The 25,284-nt window shown below is 46.1% G+C and overlaps 1 protein-coding gene across 5 annotated transcripts; it reads left to right on the plus strand.

The window, feature by feature from the left end:
* Positions 1-14,035: 14,035 nt before the first annotated feature.
* Positions 14,036-24,353, plus strand: DACT1 (dishevelled binding antagonist of beta catenin 1). 5 transcript variants are annotated; one of them, XM_054161709.1, is made up of 4 exons: positions 14,036-14,105; positions 16,994-17,126; positions 18,746-18,901; positions 21,148-24,353. In XM_054161709.1, exons 1-4 carry the CDS (start codon positions 14,037-14,039, stop codon positions 23,004-23,006), a joined length of 2,217 nt encoding a protein of 738 aa, XP_054017684.1. In that variant the 5' UTR covers position 14,036; the 3' UTR covers positions 23,007-24,353. The 5 variants fall into 5 exon arrangements, with proteins under 5 accessions (XP_054017684.1, XP_054017686.1, XP_054017685.1 ...); XM_054161711.1 differs by having other exon boundaries at positions 21,262-24,353; XM_054161710.1 differs by having other exon boundaries at positions 18,746-18,808.
* Positions 24,354-25,284: the final 931 nt, after the last annotated feature.

Consider the following 25,284-nt stretch of genomic DNA (forward strand, 5'->3'; position numbering starts at 1 on the left):
ACCTCCTTTCGTCCTCCTGCTGCCCCAGGACTAACCTTTCTTCTCTACCCTTACAAATAATGCAAACTCCCAACTTCATTTACTGAGATTTCCCAGATCACTGTGGATGCTTTTCTTTCTGCCTATCGCTCATGTTACATCCAGGAATGGCTATTTTTGCTCGCAAAGGTTATCTGTGTTTGAAGCCTCCTCCCTGTGGACAGAATCATAAGGTCTCTGATGAGGAACAGCAGGTCTTTGTTCATTCTCAATGCATGGGGCTGTAAATCCTCTGAGGGTGACCAGGGAAACCAAGAGCTTGCTGCCCTCATAAATCTCCCACAGCGGTTACTGCAGCCATCCTGTGCTCTCTGAGGGCTGCAGGTTTCTGATGGTTTCTGCAGTTGTGGGATAGAAGATAAGGCAGTGTATGTCCTAGGGGTCAAGGACGAAATATGGGGTTTGGTCACTGTAGTTACAAGGTTGCCTGGTTAAGCTGCTGGGAGTGGTTGGGAAAGCAAAGTGTCTAGCAAGGCTTTGGAGCTTTTTGCCTGCTTCTTGGCTAAGCCAGTGTTGATCATCTGGACTTTGAGCATGGAGCGGACAAAACCCCTGCCACATACAGGCTTGGTGCACCCACTTGGAAATGACTTGTGATCTAGAAAGTGATGGGGAAAGTCTGAGCAGACCAGCACAATCCAGCCAGCACCCTATGGCCTGGATGTGGCTCTTGGGCTGGGCCCATCCCCTCCCCACCTTTTATCTTGCTCTGGCTTCAGAGCAGGATGGGAGAGGGCAGAGAAAGGCCTCTGGGCAGTGAGCAACATTGAGGAGACAAACCCTTGTTACTGTGCCAGCACTTTCCACCCAATCCTTTCCAGTACTGTGGCCCTCTCAGATATGGTGTGGTTAGTGCCTTCATATACCTGCTCATGAAAGATAAAGTTCTTGCCTCATCAGAATAGTGCAGCTGCTGTGTTTGTCTTCTGCAATGTCAGTGGGGTAATTTTGAGAGCTCGTTGCACCAGGATGTCATCCATTTGCATGGCTGGGAAATCATCTGCTGAACCACTGCACCGTGGCATCATCAGCACAAATGCAGAGAGGTGGCTGAGCCCAGCTGAGGGTGACAGGCTCTCTGTGTGCTCCTGGGCTGCAAGGAGCTGTTATTTTTCTTATATATGTATTTTTTTAATATATATTTTTATATATGTGTGTGTATATATATATGTATTTTTTTTTTAATATATATATGTATTTTTTCCCCTCTTTCTTTCTTCAAATTAACCAATGAACAGGGCAGGTTTAAGGCAGGTATCACACCTGCCTCTTGTCATTACTGGTCTCATGTTTAGTCTTTGTGCCAGTCTCCCCTTGAGCCTAGCTGCCTGGGAAGGACAACAGCTGCCTCTCTGGACATCTACACCAATAGAAAGGAGCTTGAGTGAACTGGTCCCTCCAGCTGCTCCGACTTTGCTGGTGTTCTTACTGCCATGACCAGCAAGAAGAGGCCTGCTGGGTCCCTAGGCATTTTGTTGTTCAAAATGACAACCTCCTTATGGGCCCTGCAGCCTTTGGCTGGGTTCTCCTTCCTCCTCTTACCCTACTGGCAACCATTTAATAAACAAACCTTCCAGTGATGCTCTTCCTGGCAGGCCCATGGTGCAGATATTTGAATTCTGCTGTTTCTTTTTAACCAGGTTTATTTTCTTCCTCCTCCAGGCAATTGGTAATGCCTATGGAGGGCTTTTGCCTCCTCCTGCTGCCTTAGATGCCTGAATACCCCTTACTCTGCTCACCCAGACAACTGACAGTGTACTTGTTTTGAGTCTCCCAGGGACAAGCCTGGTCTTTTATTTCATAGCTTCATTCTGTCCTGCCAGAAGTTGTTCAGCCTGGAGGAGAGAGGGCTCTGGGGAGACTATATTGTGGCTTTTCAGTGCTTAAAATCAGCATATAAGAAAGATGGAGGCAGACTTTGTAGCAGGATCTGTTGTGATAGAACAAGAGGTAACAGTTTTAAACTAAAAGAGGAGAGATTCAGACTAGATATAAGGGAGTAATTTTCTATGGTGAAGGCGGTGAAACACAGTCACAGGTTGCCCAGAGAAATGGTAGATACCCCACTCCTGGAAACATTCATGTCAAGTTTGGACTGAGCTCTGAGCAACCTGATGCAGCTGAAGATGTCCCTGCTTATTACTGCAGGGCAGGAGGGTTGGACTAGATGAGCTTTGAAGGTCCTTTCCAACCCAAACCGTTCTATGATTCCATGAGTCTATGATTTATTTCTTTGCTCCTTTTCGTGATACCTGCTGCTTTGCTCTGGAGCATCTCACTTTTTGTAGGAACCAAAACTTCAAAAATACGAAAGAGAAAAAGGTGGTGTTGGAGGAAGCAGCAGCATTTGGAAATGTGTGCAAAGCAAGGTGGTGATGTTTGCCTTAATCTGAAACAACTGCTCAGAGGCAGATTGAGGCTGTCCCTCTTGGCTGTCAGTCCCCTTCCTCAGCTGCGTCCCACAGCATTCCAGGCTCACTCCCTTTGCACTTTCCCTCTGCAGCTGCTAAATGAACAGTCTGTGGCATTTTAATAATAACCAAAGGCTGAGGGTTTCACATGACTCTGGGAGTCAGGCTACAGAGCTGGGCTGTGACAGTTTTAAATTTTTGGATGAGCAGCCAAACTGGAGGAGTTCTGCAAATGCTGCATGCTCTTAGGCTGAGCAGATGCACACTATCGACTGAGGTGATGCCTCAGTGTTTTATCTCAGTTAGGTGGAGTTGAGGAAAGCATCGTCAACTTAAACCTTGCACAGAAATACAGTTTAACAGCTCCCTGCCTGCAGTTCAATCTCTTTAATGATCACAAGCATAGATCAGAGTGAGGTGCAAGCTGAAAAGGTCAGATCCCAGTCCAAAACATGAATGTGCCATCATGTGGGTGTGTAGGTCCAGAGCTGGAGTGTGACTCACTTGCAAGTAGGGGCCCTTTGCAAAACATGGATCAGGGCTTGAATTCCTGTCCCTCCTCTGAAATTAAATAAAGGTCAAAGAAATCCCGAGTGCTCGGTGCTTTGGTTCTGGGCCATCTAAGAGGGGTGAAGTATGTGTTTAAGTGCTTTGTTGAATAGGAAGAGACTTGAGCATGTGCTTAATGTTATTAAGTGCTTAGCTGGTTTTGTTGAATCAGGGCCCCTGGCTTTTAAAGTCAATACTAACCCCTTAGGCTGCATCTGAAAGGATTTGGAAAAGTGGCATCCAGATACTGCTGGATGTTTGACTGCTGAGCGCTGCATTCCTGCTTTGAAGGCTTGTTCCTCTAAAATTGCTCTCACTGCTATTCCACATCATCTAAATGACTTGTCCCTGGCCACCAGGTGATGATGCAAGAGAAGATGGGGAGTTATGGACACAGGTCCAGCACAACCCCTGAAGAAATTCTGCTGTCCTGCAGTTTCCATCAGTGATCTCAAGGCATCACGTTAATACTGGGATGTCAAAGGGTGATGCTGCTCTGCTGGCCCAACCAAAGAGGCACACTGCAGACCTTCTCGTGTCCTCTTCTGGTGGCTGCTGTGCTACTCCTTGTAACCAGCTTCTTCTTCTGAGGGCCCCTGGAGTCAATTTGGTTAAAAGGAGTGGGTGAGCATAAGCTAAGCATGCTCCCTGTGGGTGATGTGGGTTAGGGAGTGATCACAGGACCAGAGCCAGCTGATCCCTCACCAACAGTAGGGAACTGACAGTAGCTGCAGGCAGTGAACCTTTCAGTCAGTGTAGATGCTGCTGGAATGGAAATGTCCCCAAAAGAGGATGGATGTGAACCTTATCCCCTGAAAGACTATTTTGGTGTACAAGAGCTGGAACTGGCATGTGATGTTTGAGAGATATGAGGCTACAGAAAGAAGTGGGGAAAACAGCAACTTTTCCTGCTTTGCAGGTAAAAAGTGTCTGAGACCTGGATGGAAATAAATGGAAAACTTATGCACAGATGAAAGGCTTGAAATGAAATACATTATGCATGAGACTAACAGTTGGAATCTGAGAGCCACTTGGAGGTAATAATCTGAAGAGGGAATAGTTCTGGGCAACAATTTCAGCCTACTGCAGAGGCACCAAAATGGAACCAGAGACTAGGCTTTCTTTTAAAAGAAAGACAGAGTTAAAATCACAGAGTGACCTTCTCCAGACAAACCAGATGGAGCCCTCCCTCCCCTGTGTCCTCTCAGTTCTGGAGGGACAGGCAGCCTGGCTGCTGAGTTGGTCCTGGGACAGGGCTGGCAGTGCTGTCCCATGACTAGCAGTGCCACATGAAGGAGAGGCTTTCATTCTCAATGCCAACGTCTTTTGAAACAAAATAACTTATTCAGGGCTGCCTTGCCATTGCAGGCTATTTTCTAAGAAACATAAAAATTGCTGTCTGCACATCTGACGCTCACACAGCAAACAGTAACACAGAGATGCAGCCTGCCCTGAATCAGTTCAGCTGTAAGACTCAGATTAAAGTTTTGGGCCAGTAATTTCTGGAAATTGAAATGCCATTCTTTTCTCTTGCAGGTTTGCAGATGCCTGAGTTGATAGAAAATATGTTCTTCCAGGACAACGCCTCCATTAAAGAAGATTAAAAAGTGATATTCCCTCTTAAGCCAACATAAGTAAGAAGCTCAGAACTCGGGAAATGATGGAACAGGGAAGCCAAAAGAGATTCAGCTACCATTGCAGGTCATTTTGCACCTGAATTAAAATCCAGCCTTTCATGTGTGGTAATCTCTCAGCTCAGATTTTAAATTAAAGCTCAGACTAAGGGTAAGTTCCACCTGAACACTATCTGTTCCAATTCACATCCTGCTGTTTACATGTCACAGGCTCCATGACTGCAAACCCAACCTTCCAAGTTTTATGGGACTCACTGATGCAAAGCCTGGAGCCAGTGACACCTCCCTTCCTCCTGGCACGTGCCCTAAGCAACAACAAGAGGTCTGTGTTTGTTCTCCCTAGCACAGAGGAAAGAGAATGATTTCAGATAGAGATTTATGCTGGGGGTTTTTTTTGTTTGGTTTGTTTTTTTGGTTGTGCTTTTGTGTGTGTGTGTGTGTGTTTCCTTGACCTGTTGTTGTAACTAAATGAGACTCACTCCTACTAACCCTGTGTAGATAAAGCTGAAAATATTAGGCTAAGTTCTTAAGTGAAAAAAAGTAAGATTTTACATGCAAAGAACATGAGGGTGAGACAGTGAGAGCAAAGTGATGCACTGAGGACCACCTAGCAGACCAATGTTACCACAAGATCTTTTGAGCCTTCTTCCTTTAAAAACATGCCATCTCCTGGCATAAAGGAAGAGCCCAAATGACAGGGGATCATATATCTAATCTCTCCTTTCTCTGTCACTGAAGTTTTGTGATCTTGATTATTTTGCCCTTCTCAGCTTGCCCATATCAAAAGGAAGGTTAAAAGCCGGTTCATAAAATGTACTCTTTGGTGCACACAAGATACATGCAGGTTGACTCTGGTTTGTATTTAGGGGTCGTTTTTCACTGGCAGCTGGTGTAAAGGACCTTTGTCCAAGTGATCATCAGCTGAGACTAAATCAACTCATTTAAATACTGTGGGGTTAGAATCTGCGGAGGAAAAAAAATCCAAAAGTGCTTGCTGTTGCTGTCAAGGCTGTATGAACTAAAACATGTGGGTGCAGTTTGATCTTGCTCAGCTTCCCATGGCTTGCAGACAGCCTGCACTGGAAAGCCTTTCTGTGAGCATTTCTGCCCAGCTCCAGGCTCCCATCATGTGGCTTGCTTCAGCAAAGTGGTCCCAAGGCCATCCAAAGAGCACAACTGCATCCAGCTCTGCCTTGTCACAGGCAGTTTGAATGCAAATTCTACTGCAAATTAAGATTTTTCTTCTGGGAAGGGCTTACTACTTCGAGCATGAACCTCAGGTCCTGGCCATTTGCAGATGTGTGGTGAGGTAGGTGTCATGATTCAGCTAGCAAGGAGAGCATGGGGTGTATAAGCTCATTTGGGACACAACATCTGGGCCAGGCAGCTGTCATTATTGCTATACCTTCACTACCAACCATACATTAGCTAGCTAGGTTAACCCTGTGTGGGATAAGTGTTCACACAGACTGAAACTGCTGTGTAGTGAGAGCTGTTGCTATACTTAATTCCAGTAGCAATGTTACCATGGTTTTGCAGTGTACCCAAATCAGAGCTGCCCCCAGCATTGCCTTTCCTGCCCTGCTGTGCTTTGCCTCCCTGCCCCTACACAGATGTCTTGCTGCTGCAGCCCAGGGAGGGCTGGAGACAAAACCCACTACTGTTCTTCTTCCTCTTGGCAGAGAGCTGGAGCAGAGTGGGGCTGCTGGGCACATGGGCCTGAGAAGGGAACACAGATGCGTTTTGCTGGGAGAACAGAACGGCTTAGCAATACGAATGAGCAAGGGAGGACTTGGCACCACGAGTGATCTTTTGCACAGCTGCCATGGTTAGGTCTCCAAATGTTAGACTGGGGGTATTGGGGATGGCAGGAGGAAGAGATTTCTGTATCACAGAATCACAGAATTAACCAGGTTGGAAAAAACCTTCAAGATCATCAAGTCCAACCTATCACCCAACACCATCTGATCAACTAAATCATGGCACTAGGTGCCTCACCTAGTCTTATTTTAAACACTTCCAGGGACAGTGACTCCACCACCTCCCTGGGCAGCCCATTCCAATGGCCAATCACTCTTTCTGTGAAGAATTTCTTCCTAACAACCAGCCTAAACTGCAAAATTGTTTTAGAATCATAGAATTGTTGGGGTTGGAGGGGAGATCAAGGGTCATCCAGTTCCAACCACCCTGCCATGGGCAGGGACACCTCACACTAGATCAGGTTGCCCAGAGCCACATCCAGCCTGGCCTTAAAAACTCCCAGGGATGGGGCTTCTACCACCTCCCTGGGCAAGCTGTTCCATTGTCTCACTGCCCTCATGGTGAAGAATTTCTTCCTAACATCAAATCTGAATCTACCCATTTCTATTTTTTTTTCCCATTCCCCCTTGTCCTATCACCACCTGACACCCCTGAAGTCCTTCACCCACCCCATTTCCCCCCTTTTTCCCCCACAAATCCCAGAGCACCTGGGCTCTATTAGAGTCTCCTCCCACCCCAGGTGTGGCCACTTTGCCCTCCCCACCCACTCCCCTTTTTAATCCCCCCCAGGAAAGGCAGAAGCCCTAAGCTGAGCCCATCTGGGCTGAGGGATCCTCCTCTCATCACTGGTGAGTGCCCATGGTGCACACTGGGTGATGGTGGTGGTGACAACAAAGGCCGGGGGGCCTGGTGGCCCCCCGGTTAGGTAGGAAGAGTACTGATATCCACTCCAGTATCACAGTATCACCAAGGTTGGAAGAGATCTCAAAGATCATCAAGTCCAACCTGTCACCACAGACCTCACGACTAGACCATGGCACCAAGTGCCATGTCCAATCCCCTCTTGTGGTAGGTTGAGAGAGGGCCTAGCTCTCCCTCCCCCACAGAGTAAGAAACCACGGCTAAACTCAGTGGGAGAAAGCAGACTATATTTACAAGCATGTATAGGAAGCAGGCTATATATAACACAATATATACAGGTATTTACAATATATATACAGAAATATACAGCAAAGGGAAATAACAAAAATCCCTCCTCAAGAGGAGGGTTCCCCCCTCCCTGTACCCCCTCTCTCCCCCTACCTCCTTTTTTTTCCCAAAAAGGGGTTAGAGAGAGAAAGAAAGGCAGTTAGTAAGGAAAGGAAATGTTATTAAGCTTCAGAAACTCATGAAGGATTAGTTTTGCTTATCTCAAGGTCAGCTCCAGCTAGTTTGCTGAGAAGCAGGCAGGCAGAACAGGCTGAAACCCAAACTCAGAAAAAATTCCAACTGCCCTACAATTTAAAGTTGCATTTTGCCCATCCACCAATGAAATTTGTTTAGAATATCATGTTTTCATTTTGATACAAAAAACATTCAGCCAGTGTCCCAGTACTGTCTCTCTTAAAAGCACAGCCTCAAATGGTCACACCTGTTGAACACCTCCAGGGATGGTGAGTCCACCACCTCCCTGGGCAGCCCATTCCAATCACAAATGACTCTCTCTGTGAAGAACTTTCTCCTCACCTCAAGCCTAAACTTCCCCTGGTGCAGCTCGAGACTGTGTCCTCTTGTTCTGGTGCTGGTTGCTAGAGAGAAGAGACCAACCCCTTCCTGGCTACAGCCACCTTTCAGGTAGTTGTAGAGAGCAATGAGGTCACCCCTGAGCCTCCTCTTCTCCAGGCTAAACAATCCCAGCTCCCTCAGCCTCTCCTCATAGAGCTTGTGCTCAAGGCCTCTCACCAGCTTTGTTGCCCTTCTCTGGACACGTTCAAGTGTCTCAATGTATAGCCAAGCAATGGTGGAACTCCCTTTCCTGTGTTTTTTCTAGGGCAGATAAAGTGATGAAGGAAGGGGGAGAGGAGAAGGGAAGGCACCCAGTGGTAGGACCAGGTCTGGCTTCTACTTGCTTTACTAGACTGGCTGCCATTGGAGCATATGTTAATATAGGACCTAAAAAGCATGAGCTCATGCTCAGTGCATTGTTGTCCCTTGAAGAGTGTTTATTAGTCTTGACATATCCATGCCTACCCTTTTGTCAAAGACACCTTATGAGGGAGAAGCTTTCTCTTCTGCAGGCAGTTCCAATTCTTTCTGTTGGGAATTTCCCCCAGACTTTCTAAATCTCAAGCTGTAATTTAAGACCATCATTTTTATTCTTCCACTCCCAGCAGCTGATTGTTCCCTATTTCATAGATATTCTTCTGCAAAGGCCACACTGGTGAGGGCTATTCCCAGCCTGATATGCTGAGATGGGTGCAAGAAGGCATTAAAGTATGAAGTTTGTGTCACCAGGATTAGGCATTAAAAAATGTAAATATGAAACCTAGACCATGAGAGGAAACGAAAACAAAGTACAAGAAAATCAGACATGATATTGTAAGGATGAATCAAAAATAACTGCAGCAGGACTCAATGAACATCATCTGCTTGGTGATGAGGGAGAAAGAGGGAAAAAAAAAAAGAACAAAAGTGCCCCTTGGAGTAGTCCAGCTCTGATTTAATTTGAACAGTGTCCATGAGCCTGGGGAGGGAATGCAGTCCTCATCAGTTAGCATCAGGACATGATGTATTGGGTGATTTGCTAAAATGCTGGTGAAGTTTCTTTATAGTGAACTATGAGGGGGGTAGCTTCAAGTTCTGTTTCTTGTCAGCTGTGAACATCATGAGTGACACTGGTTTGTTTAACTCTATGTTCCCCCCTCCCTGTGTTGTCCTTATCAGTCCCTTTCTTATCCTTAAAACAGAGGTTGAAATGGAGCTGATCTTGCCTGGCATTCCACCTTTCCCATCCAATTCTCTCACATGTCTTCTCTAATCTAAAGATTAGAAGCAAGTTTTGAATTTTCCTTACTAGTTTGACACCTGAGGCAGGCAGCATGCATTGCTGGAGCAGCACTGTGATACCTTCCTGAGCTCAGGTCTCACAACCCCTCCAGAGGGGGTGCTCTGGCTGCAGCAGAAGTGGGTCTTTCATAGCCTTGGGGAGCTCCACAGCATTTGAAGCAGCAATGGGTGATTCAAAACCAGTTCTCTTCCTGATTCAACAGATGGGCTGCTGCCTGCAAAAAGGAAATTAATGTCTTTGCATGGCTCGTGGTCTGACAGGAATGTCTGGAGGAGCTCTAATGTCACTTCCCCACAAGCAGCTGTTGTCTGCATCCTCTTCCATAGCCTCTTGAGTAACTTCTTGTTTTGCAAACAGTCCATCCTTCCTTTCACATTCCCTCTGGATAGAGCTTTCTGAAGGAGGGTTTCCTGCTCTTTTCTCTTCATTCCTGTACAGATCTGCCTTCTCAGTTGTGCCCATGCAACTCTCATGCTTAAATTGCTGCAATATCTGGGTTAATAAAAAGGAAAGAAGAGCTGTTTGTTTAAAAAACTCACTTCAGGGTAGTGATCTGATTGCCAGCCATGGTCCCTGCACAGCTGGTGGGACAATAATCTGCAACAGAGGAATAGCTAGGAAATGCCCAAACTTACAGTCAGGAGTAAGGAAAGGGACAGTATCGCTGTCATTCCTGGTTCCAGTGCCTGTTCCTTTCACATACATCAGATCAGGGGAATCACATCATTGCAGTGGGCAAACTCTATCCCTTCCCTGGCACATGGACAATGGGGGGTGAGGGAAAGTGGGACCATATCTTTTGATACTGTCCAATCAGATTAGAATAAAGGGAAACTGGACCCTTGGGGGCCTTAATCAAGCTGTCAATGGTTCCTAATGTAGCAGTCACTAGCATTTTTTGCCATAACACAAACGTGTTAATGTTTTGACAGGTAGTGCTTGTCATCTGAATACTGTGAGATTGTGTTAAAGATTCTATTCCACGTTTAAGGAATTTGGCCTCTGCATCTTGTTGACAGCATGGAAATTTTTCAGCACTGTACAAACACAAGAAAATAAATGTAGGCTGGAGAAGTCTGAGTAAAATGCATTGCAGGTGTGCTGCACCTAGAGAAATTTGGATTGTTTGACAAAAAAATGGAAACACTGCTTCAGTTTAGTGTTTGTTTGGTGGAGGATTTTTTTTGCTAGAATTGTTTGTGGTTAGTAACCAGCACAAGGTTCACATGTATAATAATGTAACCATGGTAATATGATAACACAAACTGATGTCGGTCTGGTTTGCTGATAAGATTTATACCCTATTATATTATCCCATGCAATTAGGAAATGCTTAGAAAATTAACATTAGAATAGATTAAAGTATCAGCAGCACAGTGACAGATGTGGGTCTTAACCATAGTCCCCAGGTGGATGTGAAACAGAGTAATCATAAAAGATGAGCCATTTCATAACCACCTCTGTACCAGATAGTTACACCTAACATCCTAGCAACAGAGCTCCTCAATCATCATCTCTTTGTCCCTGCAGATCACTCAGTGCCTCCCTCCTTGCAGTATCTACGTTCAAGTTTAGGGTGGGGAATCTGGGATTACTTGCTTTTTGAAGAATTTCAGATGATTACCCCAGTGAAGGAATATCAACTTTATGGAGGAGTGTAGGACCAAGTCCACAAGGCAGGAGAGGAATGGGACAGAGTTTTGAACCTGGAGATTTTTTTTTTTTAATATATTTTTTTCTTCATGTAAAGAGTCCTATTACTTAGTTCTTGATAAGAGTTTTGAGATGTTTGGTTTGCTGAGAGAGAGAGGCCTCCAAAGATTGTCCAGTCACAGTTAATGTGGGGACTAGAGCCTCCTTCTTATCTCAGACTAGTTTTTCACTGAGGATGTTTGACTGCAGTGTAACTGAGAGGGGAGAGCCCAGTCTTAGTCTCTTCTTCTTTCTGTGTTTATTTATTTTACTTGAGGATGATACCTAGAAAATGCACCTTTTTCTCCATCTTGTCACCTAAGTGTCCTCTTCTCATTCTGTCTTTCATCTTTATTCCCCTATAAACAGTTAGTCTCTTTCTCTTGATACTTATGGGCTTGTTATTTTGTTGTTTCCTGACTAAATTAAAGGGACTGTATTTTATGCTCATTCAGTTTGGCATTTCTGCAGCCTTCACCTTCTGCCTTTCCAGGCCCTCCCTCCCCTTATCTCCATGACTTACACTCTGCTGCGATGCATCTTAATTCTTGAATAGTCTTCTGTGGCCTGGCCCCTCACTTGTGGTGTCTAAGGTCACATCTTGTTTTCCTTCTGTCATTTACATAATTTGACATCTTGCACGTCTCCTTCTCCCATACTGTCCAGCTTTCTCATTCTCCCTGCTTCTCTGGTGTCTTATTATTCCTTCGCCTATGGGAAGAAACTCAAATTTGTCTTCTCAGATTCCCCTCCCCTTCTTCTTGGCTGATCCTAGCCACACAGGGACTCAGGCTCTGTTGGAGCTTCTTCTCTCCATGCGACATAGGCAGTTGACTATTTTACCAGTTCTTGTATTTCTTTTCCTTCCTGGAACCAATGCACTGCAAAGGATGAACACAAATCTGTCAGCAGGGAGTACAGGATCTTATACTCTTCAGAGAGGAAGAGGTGATGGGGGAGGGAAGACCCCCCCCTTGGTAGACCAAAATCTACCAAATGATAAGTGGCAAAATAAATAAATCTGAATATGAAGACAGATTTTATTTAGCAGTGTGATTTATTTTTGAAGCAACCTCTACAGTGCAGAGTGCACAAGAGTGCAGAAGTAGTTGAAATAGCTTAACATAAATATTGCATGAAGCTTTGTGTGCAAACACATACAAGACACAGAGCTGCATGCAAAATCTGGCTAAAAAGGGTGAAGGGAAATGTGGGAGCTTTTTTCTTCCATATCTGGAGAGTGTCTGGTACCCACTCTGTAATTCTGTATTGCAGCACAGCTTTCAGCATAAACGTGCTCAGAGGGCATTGCGTGTGGAGTGGCACGCAGTAGAGCAAGCCATGGAGCAGGTTTTTAGGTCAGCAGCAAGAGGCCTATATTGGTGGGCGTGGGCCAGAACCCACTTCTGGGCCTTTTATGGGCCCAGATACATTAAATGAGTAGAGAGACAGTGGTCCAATATGGAACTTGGGTTTTATTTCCAGTTTTGCTTAGCAGCCTCAGTCAATCCTTAACCCTTGAGGCATCCCTTATCCTTTCAGTATTTGTTGGTTCTTTCTGTGCTGCAATTTCATGGCCTCTTGCATCTGGCAGGAGTAACATTGCTCCCCAAAGAAGCTGCCCTGCCTTCTCTGGCTGCCAATTCCTGTACTATTCATGTCCCCCTTTTGCTGACACACCTACATCTACATCAGCAGCTAGGACAGCACAGCAGGCATGAATTTACCAAGCAGAATGGCTGTCCTAAGGATGTGCCATCCATCTTGTACATATTTCAAGGGTGTAAATTTAGGCTGGTTGTGTTCTTATCCTGCATACCAAATGTCTGTTCATGAACATCCATTAGTGGCTGGAGTGTTTTAGGTGTGCTGTTTCTTCTGCTTCTGCTTTACCACACATCAGCTCAGTTCTTTTGTTCTCAAATCTCCCTGTGATGTGAATTGCAGGACGGTAAAATAGAATGATCCAGAGTTAGTTCAAGAAGGCACTTGTAGTCCAAACTAAAATATCAACCTGGGTACACTGCGCTGACATGGCTGTGTGGTGAACCAGCTCTGGGCAGAGATCAGAAGCAAAGACAAATGGAGCTAGTTTTAGCTTCAACCATCTCTGAGCTGATGCATGTGACCTCAACATTTTGGCCAGCACTTGGCAGGGATCAAAGGCTGGTTAAAAGCTGCAGTAGGAGAATGGATCTCCTTTTCAGAAAACACTTTACATTGCTTTAAGAAGACTGCAAAATAATGTGTCAGCTGCAGGCTCTTGGAAAGGACCAACACCTCCAGTGGATAAAGCAGGTTCACACCACAATGTATTGTCTACTGCAACAGCAAAGTGGCTACATGCATTTCATCTGAGACCTTTCAGTACCACAAAAACTCATGATCTTCTGAGGGACAGGAGAGCAGTAAAGTTCATAATGCTTACAATGTCTGTACGTCAGGCACACAGCTTTCCACACAAACCCCATATCGTGAAGGGCTCCCTCAATACTTTCTTCTTCCCCTTCCATCCTCCCCTCTCAGAACATGTCTGCAACTCAGTTTTTGCTCTAACATTTTTCTTTTTTTCTTCAACATCTGCATTCTCCCCCTCCCCTTTCCACCACATGCCCATTGAAAGCCTAATTGCAGATCCCTTACTGCAATTAGTCTATACACTGTTCCCAAGTTCACTTCATTATGGCTTTTTGGCTGGGTGGCTCAAAGGGGCTTTGAAGCAACACCTCGCTAGTGCTTTGATCCTTGTGCCTACGCTGCCGTCAGCATCCTGGTGCAAGCACTGCCATGTTCTCCTCTGCTTTCCACCTTTGCCTACCTTCTTCTTATCCCCTCACCCCTTCATACCAGGATTTTTTTCTCCCCAGAGGCACCATTTATGCTTCTGTTTGAGCTGTTCGAGCAATGCGGTACCAGATGGCCCACAGCCACGCCGTGCAGGTCTCTGGGGTCACTGCCGAAGTTTTTGGAGAGGTCAGTAGGTAGCACACCCTCCCACCCCACCTTCCAACACCCCGCCAGACCCCGGGACTATGGGAGACGACGAGGTGCGGGGCGGGAAGAGGAGGTGCAGGAGAAAAGCGATCGCGGGGGTGGAGGGAGGGAAGGACGGAGGGGTGGGAAGAAAGGAGGGAGGGGAGGCGGGCGGGGGGCGGTCACGGGGCGGTGGCAGCCGGGGAGGGAACCGGGAGTCCCGCGGCCCATTCGCGACCGGCGGTGGCGGCGGCAGCGCGGGGCTCGGCGCCTCTTGGCCCCCCGCGGGCAGGGCTTGTCAGCGGCGGCTGCCCCCTCCCCGGCGATGAAGGCGAGCCCCGCTGCAGCCGCCGCTGCCACGGCCACGGCGACGGGGCCGGGGCCAGGGCCGGCGGGGGGACCGCGGGAGCCTGATGCGCGCTGGAGGGAGAAGGGCGAAGCGGAGGCAGAGCGGCAGCGCACTCGCGAGCGGCTGGAGGCCACGCTCGCTGGGCTGGGCGAGCTGGAGTACCTGAGGCAGCGGCAGGAGCTGCTGGTGAAGAGTCTCCTGCTGCAGCGGCCGGCGGGCATCGGGCCTGGGGCGCAGGCTGGCCGCGGGGAGCCGCCGGGCGAGGGGCCGCCGCCGCGCAGCCTGGAGGAGAAGTTCCTAGAGGAGAACATTCTCCTTCTGCGGAGGCAGCTGGTAAGCGGGAGCCGCCGGAGATGCGGGAGTGTGTCGGCGGGGTGATACGGGCGTGTGTTGCCGGGGGATGCTCGCCTGTCGCGTTCCTCCGGGGTGATGTGACTTGCGGCTGGCTCCCTGCGAAGGGACCGTCGCAGTACCCCCGAGCGGTCCATGCCCACGCCGCTGTCACACCGGCACAACGTCCAAGCTGGGCGTGCAGATGAGGCGGCGGGATGCAGGGAGGGGGACACGGCCGTAAGTGGGTTTCGACGAAGAGGTGACAAATGGGTGGCGGTCGCATTTTACCTACGTTCTGGTGGTAGGTGCACTGGGGTTCGCACGGCCAGGCCGGCTGGTCCAACTTCCATTCAAGGCAAGGAGAGGCACAGCCGTTGCCTTGAATGGAAGTTGGGAGCGAGCTCCTGGGCTGCAGCCCGGGAGGAGGTAACGAACGCTCCAGCACGGGCAGGATCGGACCCCTTTAAAAGAAGGGATGCTTTTGTTGAGGGACGCTCTTTGTAGCTGGTGTGGGAAGAGATGGAGGACGGCGTGAGGCAGCGTGAAGATCATTTTTCAATGAAAATCGCGTACAGCTGTGCCGGGCGGTCTTTGTGCACGGCTCAGCATTTGCTTTCACCCGCGGAGAAGTTGGATTGCGTGATTTATTTGCCTGATTTATTCTTCTTCTGCAAGCCTACTCCCCCCCCCTCCCCCCCGCCTTTTTCCTCCTTTCCCTTCCAGCCCCCCCTTCCCTTTTTTTTTTTTTTTTTTTGGCTCTGTTAGCCTTTTAATGTAGTTAATTTGGGATTATTTCCTTCTTTAAAATAATTTGGTTTGCTGCTGAGAAAGGGCTGACTGTGGAAGGACCGGGGGCTGGGGGGGGGAAGGACCAACACCCCCAAAAGCCGAGATTTGTGGTAGCATTTTAATTTGTGCACTTGACATTGCAGATTGGAACCAGATGCGGTGCTGGCTGGGGGCGGGGGGGACACCGGTGGCAGTAGGTGGCGCAGGGAGTCACCGCCTGAACCCATCACCTCTGCCAGCCTGGCCTCCAGCCACCTCCTGGCTCCTGTCACAATTGTGGGAGAAGACCTGAGACTGCCCCTTTGGTTCTCCAGGGATGGTGTTACATGCCAGCACATCTTCAAAAGCCACGCTAATACTCTTAGCATTTGCTTTCCCTTTGCCTGAGGACTGGCCCACCCCAAGGGAAAGGTTGCCCTAGATTTAATGGGTTTAGAACTCATCCAGTTATGAGCATCAAAACTCTTTGCAGTGAGCATATTGGAGCACTGCTGAGCACCGATAAAATGATGCACTTAAAAAAAGAGATGAACCTTCCTCCTGCCTCTCCTGCTTTCCCCAAAGCCAGAACAATTAAAGGGTATGAAGCTGATCAGATGATGGATAAGCAGCGTTGTAATACACACAGGGAAACTGATTGCATTGACCGTGGGTTAATGAGTGCCTTGCAAAATCATTTCTTATTGCTGATTTTATGCCATCAAGTTACCTTCATAAATAGCCTTAAAATCCATCCCACAGCAATTTTATACAATTATAATGGGAGAAGAGGAAGAATTACTCTTCCTTCCTGCTGCACTGCAAAACTAATAAAAGAGCTTCGAGCCCAGCCCTTGGAATCTTGCTGTCTATATAGTAGACTATAAGCTCAGAATGTGCAGCAGGACAAGGTGGTTCCCACACTATGGACACTTGCTAGCCGGGCTGTTTCGTTCCATTGTGTGAACAGATGTGATCTTTGACTAACATCATTGAGGTGTTGCACATCCCCTGTTATGCTGGCAAAGCTGTCCTTTCACCAAAGCAGCCTGTTTCACAAGCACGGATCTGGCTTGACCATATCATACAGTCCAGCTTTGTTGTAACAGCTGTGGTCCTGCAAAGAAACACTTTGCCAATGTAGTGTGTTGGTCTTCCCAAACTCTGGAGCTTGCTTTTTATGTAGAACTGCCTGGAAGAGGCTGAGATGAAGTAGTGTCTGCATAATTCTTCAGTTAAGTATTTATCCAGAGCATGCATCTAGAATTTCAGGGCTTTGTTCTGGTTTTCTTGGTTCTTTTTCCCCCACCTTTTTTGTTCTTCTTATAAAAACTTATCAACATAGAATTTCCTTTTCTCGATGCCCAGATGGAGAAGGTTGGTTGTTTTTGGACTCCCTTCATGTCTGCCTCACGATATTTGTCATCTTGTTTTCCAGAACTGCTTGAGAAGGAGGGATGCCGGCCTACTAAATCAGTTGCAAGAGCTAGATAAGCAAATAAGTGATCTCCGCCTGGACGTGGAGAAAACGACAGATGAACACCTTGAGACAGACAGCCGTCCAAGTTCAGGTAAGGCCCATATTCAGCAAAATGGAGCCTCCCTTGGTAGCTGGAATTAAACTGGCTATACTTTTCAGTACTACAGCAGCAAATGTCTATAGCATGTTCACACTGATAGTTAAATGCCTACTAGCAAAGTTCACCTACTGCTAGATAGGTTTCTGCTTGTAAACAACATATTCAGAAGAACATTTCAAGCTTAATTAGATTTTTAGTGTTTGGGGCATTTTCATTTCCAAGGTCACCCACAAATTAGTTCAAAATCTTCTAATTTTCCTGCATAGTGGGAAGGAGGCTGCAGGAAAAATGGTGAAAGCAAGCACCACCAGCAGAAGACAGATGTCAAAACTGAGCTTACAGCCAGAAGGGAACATCGAATCAAATAATTTGATCCCTTCTATATTGAATCTCATTGCATTCTAACTGTGTTGAAGCCAGAAAGTGGTGTCTAACTATGGGGAGCCTTTCCTGGAGGCATCTAGTCTTATTCTGAAAGCACTGAAAGGTGGAGAATCTGCCAATTTGCCATTGTTAAAATCATTGCTAATTTTTAATCTGGTTTTATGTCATTCCATCCCTGAATTTTACATGCCTTTCTTCTAGAGACTAGGGTCTTTTCTAGTACCCAGCTTTTTCTCTTCTGGGAGGTGCTATACAGTATAATTCCTGACTCTTTTTGATGAGCTAAACAGGTCAAGTTCATTAAGTCATTTGTTTTAAGGCATTTTTCCAAGCTCTTCAATAGCTTTATGGCCCCTTTCCAATTTTCTAGCTTTGTTTTAACTGTGCTGGAGTCGAGGACCAGGCATACCATTCCGGTGTCTTTCCTACCAGTGCTGTATAGACTGCTGAAGTCACTTCCCTGCTGCTATTCATTAGTCTCTTTGTACATCCAACAATCTCATTAGCTTCTTTTTTTTTTAAGCTGTTTTTTTTCTTCCATATCATTAAGCTTGATTGAGCTGCTTTTCCATGCTGACTAAGTCCTTTTTCAGGATTGTTGTTTTCCAGGATGTGTCCCCATTCTGTAGACAGGGCCTGCATTCCTTTTTTTCCTAAATTTAAATCTTGATTATGGTATGTCATACTTCTCTTAAGTGTACCCAGTTTACCAAGAAATAAATTTTTCTATGTCTGCACATTATTTACTGTTTTCCTTCTTTCATGTCATACACTGTTTATCTCCAGAACTTTGATGAAAATAATGGATAACATTGGGCTTAGCACAGTGACAAAAATTGTAGTCCAGTAATGAATAGCTGGGGAGTTTGTCTTGGAAGAGTCTTACACTACTAAATGAATAAGGTGTCAAGCACAGCCTGGATCCTTCTTGCTAAAATCTGAAAGTCCCTATAAAGGTGAAAATTTTTTTCCAAGATTTCATATGTAAGGCAGAGTTCTGCTTTTTAATTTTTTTACTTTTAAGTGTTTTACTTTGAAATAGAATCCTTCATAGCAATAAGGGTATTGCTAAACTGTGCAGGTTTTTTGGGTGACTGAATGAATTCGCTTAACTAATTGCAGCAGGGTAAGCCAACATAAACATGAGCTTGACTGCCTTTCTGGGGACGCAAATGGTAACTTTATGTAGACATAACTAACACAAATCCAAACTCTTATTTTTATAGGGTTTTATGAGCTGAGTGATGGAGCTTCTGGATCGCTCTCCAATTCATCTAACTCTGTCTTCAGTGAGTGTTTATCCAGTTGCCATTCTAGCACTTGCTTTTGCAGCCCTTTGGAGGCAACACTGAATATCTCAGATGGACGCCCTAAATCTGCAGGTATAGTAAAAGCAGGTCAAATACATCATACTCCAGGAGGTGGCTTTGGCTTTGGAAATACTACCTCAGGAGTATCTGGGTTGGATTAACCCGTCTTCCTTTCATTTGATGTATTGTGCTCTGAAAAGATTCCAGTGCCTATCATGTACATGGGTCACGAGGCAGGACCATTTGCCCTCTCCTACTCCAGCCTTACACGTGAATATGTCAGTTTAAGCCCAAGAACATTAGGAGGAAAATATAACAGCTGCTCTTCCCAGTAGAGGGCAGTGGTACCTATACACAGAAACACATTAGCTGGCTAGTTTCTTACACAAAATCATTTTTACCAAATAATACTCATGAAATATACTTCAATAGCCGTGGCCTCATTAAAATCACATAGTAAGGAGATAGCTACAGGTTTTAGGAGGTCAGGGGATGTGTCAGTCTGTCTGCGGCAGTGACCATGCTGAGGTGTGTCCTGCATTTGTATCATCATGAAGAGGGAGAAGGTATTTTGTCTCTTCGGCAGAGAGATGATTCCTTTGAAGATGCAAGCCTTAATGAGTGGGATAGTGAAATAGGAAGGCTTCCTCTGTTGTACAGAAAGGACACTTCAGCAGGACTTTTGTGATTAAGCATCAACTGAATGCAGACTTACTCAGTCAAAAGCCTTGGTTCATTCTGGGTTATGGAGGATGCTTCTAACCATAGTATTTACAATTAAAGGTTAATTTTTAGTGATTTTTTTCTGTGTGAATCAAGGACAAAATAATTTGGGTTCTTCTAACTCCAAATTGTCTAATACAACCTGGATTATATTCATTCTGAGATCCCGAGGAGTGAACTAAGTTACCCTTTGAGCAGCTTGAAGTAATTTTAATGCTCACTCTCATAAGGTATCTGTGACCTTCATAATCCATACATAACCAGAAAAACATACCCAAGGGTTTCCAGCAGGTTGCATTGCTGGTTTTTGTTGTATACATCACAAAACCCTAAAACTTTACTCATACTGTCTTACTTTCAGAGATGGAATTTCACTACCTGGCATGTTTTTGGGCAACATTTCCTGACTCTGACATAGAATTTAGGAAATGCGGGAAATCTGTGAGGTGATCTGGAGGAAGTTCCTGCTTCTAACTTCCCTATTCTTCCTCTCCTGCCCACACAGGAACATCATCTCTATCAGCTAATTCCATCAGAGAGACCTCTTTTGAAATAAGCCTTAGATAAGTGATGAGCACTGAGCATTCAAATTTGAGTACCCTGGCTGAAGTTTCTAGCCCAAGGGTGGAAAAGAGACTGACAGTGATCTGGAAGGATCATTTAGATTGTGCCCCTACTCAAGAAGTCAAGGGCAACATAAGCTTGAGGAAAGAATAGTCTTAGGTGCTTGGATTGAAGACTTGCTCCTAAGGTCGCTTAGCCCTAGTGATTAAACCTGACTCATGCATCTTGAAAGGCACTGGATTTCTCTTATAGAACTCTTTGCAGAGCCAAGGCTAGGATGTCAGCTGGATTGACCTGCATTCCTTGTACTTGTGTGGAAAGATGAGCCTATTTCCCATTCTTGAACCCTTTATCGCTCAGAAGGAGTATCTATTATTCTTATTACCATTTTCATAATAATAAAATCATCATGATGATGATAATAGTAGTAGTAGTTATAATAATAACAGAAACAAAATTAATCCTGGATCTTTTCTGACTCAAGATATGCTTGAAAAAAGTCTGGAAGTTAAATTTGTCAATAAGCTGAAGAAATTCATTGGTCTCTGGGCTTTATTGTTTATGTTTCTCTTCGGATTTAACAAATTAAAATACAAATTTTATACACTGTCATGCTGAGGCCTGCAAGAGTTTTACAGGTCACTGTGTAACATACAAACATAAGAGGCCTTTACAAACTTCTGAGTGGCTTGGATGTGAAATAGGAAGCTCCTAGCAACCTAGATGCAATTTTGAAACCAATGTGAATGTTCTCACTAGGGCTGTGACTTCTACCTTTTCGACCATGTAGACATATTGGGGCAAATCCTACATAGATGCAGTTACAAAGACAGCCACAGAAGAATAGTTGCTGCGTTCGTATCGCTTGAATGGCTTCCCTGGTTTCAAGGTTTCTGCTGTTTGAACAGTGCTGCTGTAGTATAAGCATTGCATTGCACATGTAGATGGGACCAGAGTCCTTGCTGGCACATGTATAACCTAGCACAACTGTCCCTGGCAGGCTCTCTAAACTCTTCTAAAATGCCTTTCAGATCTCATAGGCTGGATGGACTATAATAAGGAAGGCCAGCATGAGGACCAGACCACAGGCTCTGTCTGTCGCTCTTTGTCCACACCGCACTCAAATTCCCTCGATGTCGTTGCAGATGTACACCCAAAGTACCAGTGTGATCTGGTGTCTAAAAATGGGAATGACGTCTACCGGTACCCCAGCCCACTCCACGCGGTCGCTGTGCAGAGTCCCATGTTTCTTCTCCCCGTGACTGAAAACCCCCAGCGAGAAGAAGAAAGGCTTGGTTGTGATATTAGTGATGTTTGTGCTGGATCTGAAACGGACTCAGGAAAATCCACCACCACCTTTCTCCCACAAAGCTCCTGGCAGGCACCATGCCCTTCCACTAGCAAGAGGATAGATGGATACATCTTAAGCCTGGTTCAGAAAAAGACTCATGCGGTAAGGACTAACAAACCGAGGACAAGTCTCAATGCCGATCCCACCAAAGGGATCTTGAGGCATGGAAGTATGTGTGTCAGGCAGCCTGCAGGGGTGGTAGCTCATGGTAACATTGTGAACCTGAAAAGCTCCAAGCAAGTGTGCCTGCCTTCTGGTGGGACAGCTGCTGTGGACCACACAACACCCTCCCCGTTAAAGCAGAGGCCAAGGGAGCCAGCTGGTGAGCAGCTGGATAGTAGGAAGGCATCTTTGCCAGTGGCTTTCCCACCTGGTGCAACCAGCGAACTTCAGAGCAAGCACCTGCCCCGGAGCGTCAAACCGGCACCTCCAGAGCTCAACCGCAATGCAGTGGCCACAGCAGGAGATGTTCCCAAGGAGAACGGGCAGATCTTTGCCACGTCTCCCAAAGACAGCCCAGGGAAGCCTGTGCTGTTGCAGCCAGAAAACAGGGTCAGTCACGCTCCCAAAAAAGTCCTGCTGAAGAGCAGTTCGCAGGCAGCTCGCTCCTCATCACCTGCTGTTGAAGAGAGGCCCACACTGGATTTGAAAAGTGAGGGCTCTTCTTCCCAGAGCCTGGATGATGGGTTGCTGGTGAATGCCCAGTACATACCAGCTCAGCAGCAAAGCGTGAAGCTTCACAAAGGCACCCGAAATGTCAAGATTTTGAAAAGCTCCATGCTGAAGCACAGGCCCCACCTTGCCAATGGGTTGGAGAACAGTTCGCAGACCTTACGGGAGAAAGCCAAGCCCGTTGGCAAGAAGTGCCGCTTTCCAGATGAGTTGGATACAAATAAGAAACTGAAAAAACCCTCCTCGCGGGGTAAGAGAGGCAGTGGTTTGCAGCCTGAGGCCGGCCTCCAGAGTCGGCAGGCTGGACTGCACAAGTCCACCATCCGATCCCACGGGCATGGCCGGGAGGTTGTGGTGGCCAAGCCTAAACACAAGCGAGCCGATTACCGCCGGTGGAAGTCATCGGCAGAGATTTCCTACGAGGAGGCCCTGCGGCGGGCAAGGAGGAACCGTCGGGAAGGTGTAGGGGTCTACTCACAAGTTCCCCTGCCTTACGTCAGCCCGTATGCCTACGTGGCCAGCGACTCCGAGTACTCAGCAGAGTGCGAGTCCTTGTTCCACTCCACTGTGGTGGACACAAGTGAGGATGAACAGAGCAACTACACGACAAACTGCTTTGGAGACAGCGAGTCGAGCCTGAGTGAGGTGGAGTTTGTAGGGGAGAGCACGACCACCAGTGACTCTGATGAGAGCGGAGGCCTTATTTGGTCTCAGTTTGTCCAGACACTCCCCATCCAAACAGTTACGGCACCAGAGCTGCATGAAAATGCAGCGAAGGCCTTTGTCAAAATCAAAGCCTCCCATAACCTCAAGAAGAAAATCCTCCGCTTTCGGTCAGGTTCCTTGAAGCTCATGACAACTGTCTAGTTGAGGTGACTTGGCGGAATGTATCTGCTTCTGCTTTTGGAAGCAAGGTGCTTTTGTGTACATATTTCCACAGATTTTTTTTTTTTTATATATATATATATATATACAAATATTTAAAACTTAAGGTAAATTATGTCACTTGTCTTCAGAACTTGGGTGGATACTAGTGCCTTTTATGTGGAAATAAAAGAACGTTGTACTCGTTTGACAAAGAACCATAACACTGCCATTTCAGTGGTGAACAGCCTCCAGTGCATGGTGTCAGAATGCTTTGAAAAAAAGGCTAATATTCCTGGGAATGGATCTTCCTTGCCTAGTTTTTACAGTTCTGGGTCTTACACAGGATATTGACAGCTTAAGGTCATAAGTTTTTAGGGAATAAAGGGGAGGGAGTGTGGGTGGTCTTTATGCTTTTGCTTGTCCTCGTCCGCTACTCCTGTTAGCGCATCTTGAACAACTTCTTCCTGGTAGTCTGGTCTGTTTTGTTGTTTTGTTTTTTTTTTTACCTTTTCTTGTTGATTCTCTTCTTGAAACTCACCCCTGTCCTCCTCCAGCCTTCCCCCACCAGGAAAGGGCTCCCGTTCAATCTGACTCCAGGGTTAAGTCACCTTCTCTGGAGTGCACTCTGATCTCCTGAGAGTTCTGCTGTGGATGGTGCTGGTGTTCACAGCAAACTGTTGGAGCAGCTGATCAAGGCTTAGTAACTTCAGTATATTGTGTAAAACTGCTTCTGAAAAAGGAAAAAAGAAACAACAACCCACCCATATGCATGTCAGGTGCATGAGTATCAGTAGTTTTAATATTCATGTTGATGTCCAATTTACTGTACATCATCAATGGCTGTTTTTATATATATATATATCATTGTGTAAATTAATATAACACATCATATGTTGTAATAAACAGTCTGTTTTAATACTTCTTTTAAAGTTCATTATGTTGGTGCAGACCCAGTCAATGGTTTTATATTGGCATTGTCACCACTTAGATGCATTTAGCCATGCAGGAAAGAGAGCAAGTTTAAAATGTGATTTTAAGGAAGGAACTGGATTGTCATGGCTCCTCTTCTTCTTCCCATAACTTGCATTTTTAAGGGAAAGGTGGGATTTGGGAGCTCGGAGGCATCTTCAGGTTGTTGATTGTGGGTGGCTCATGTTGCAGAGCAGATGGAAATGTAATGTTAATCCTCCTTGCTGTGAGGGTGCTTGCAGACTTCGGTTGGTACAACACAGTTGGAGGTGGCAGGTTCCTGTAACCAAATAGATCTGTGCAGTGCAACAGATGTCCCTCTGAAACGTCCGGTAAATGAATTCCCCAACAGGCGTGTGTTCTGGGCGCTGGGCTGGGCAGAGGGAGCATGGACTTGCTGTCCTTGTTGTTCTTTTTAGGTATGGTAGCAGACTGTATCACAGCCTTTGCAAGGTTATAGAAACGGGACAGTTGTGTCACCCACCAGACTCTGTCTCAGTTTCTTTCTTCCAGTAGAACTGGAAGTGAGTCTGCCAGCAAAGGAGAAATGAGCTAACCAGAGACAGCGCTGCTTGCCTTTGCAGCAAGAGCTTTGAAGCTGCCTGGTGGGAAGGCTGGAGGCTTATGGCAAGCGTGTATGATGGAGCAGGTCCAGAGGCTGGGCTTGGTTTCTGCAGTTTCATCTGCTTTGGTTTCCATGAAGTGGTGGACATACAGCTGGCATAGATGCAGTGATTGGCATGAATTCCAGGGATATGTGTGCAGCCAGTCTGTTCCATAGCAAGATCTGTTAAGCTGACACTTTCCTTTGTGGTTCCTTAGTATCCTTCCTGCTGTCCCCCACCTGAAAGGCAGAGCACTTTTTTCATCATGTTTTCTTACATTGCAAATGTTGGAAGGAGAGATCCACCCAGAATTAAGTGTCTCTGGGAGCAGCTTCTGAGGCAGTGGTAACACTTTGTCTAAATAGCAGATTTTATCTTTTAATCTACAGTGTAGTAAATCCATACCTGTACAACGTGTCTCTCACATGATTCCCCCCCCTTCTTTTCTGTAACTTGCAGTACAAGGTTCTGCATTCAGTGACCCAGAAAATCTTTGCACTGCTATCTCCTATGATACAGGAAAAGCTGTGACCTAGTCATAACTTACCTGGTCATAACTCTCCCATTGCTTTACACTTGGAAGAGCAGCTTGTGTGTATATATATATGTATAAAAATTCTGTATGTTGATGTAGAATAATTCATCCAGAAATTGGTGGACAACAGCAGCCACCTCAGAGAGAGGAGCGAAGTAATGTTTGTTGT

Source organism: Dryobates pubescens, chromosome 5, assembly GCF_014839835.1.
Source record: "Dryobates pubescens isolate bDryPub1 chromosome 5, bDryPub1.pri, whole genome shotgun sequence".
NCBI classification, from domain to species: Eukaryota; Metazoa; Chordata; class Aves; order Piciformes; family Picidae; genus Dryobates; species Dryobates pubescens.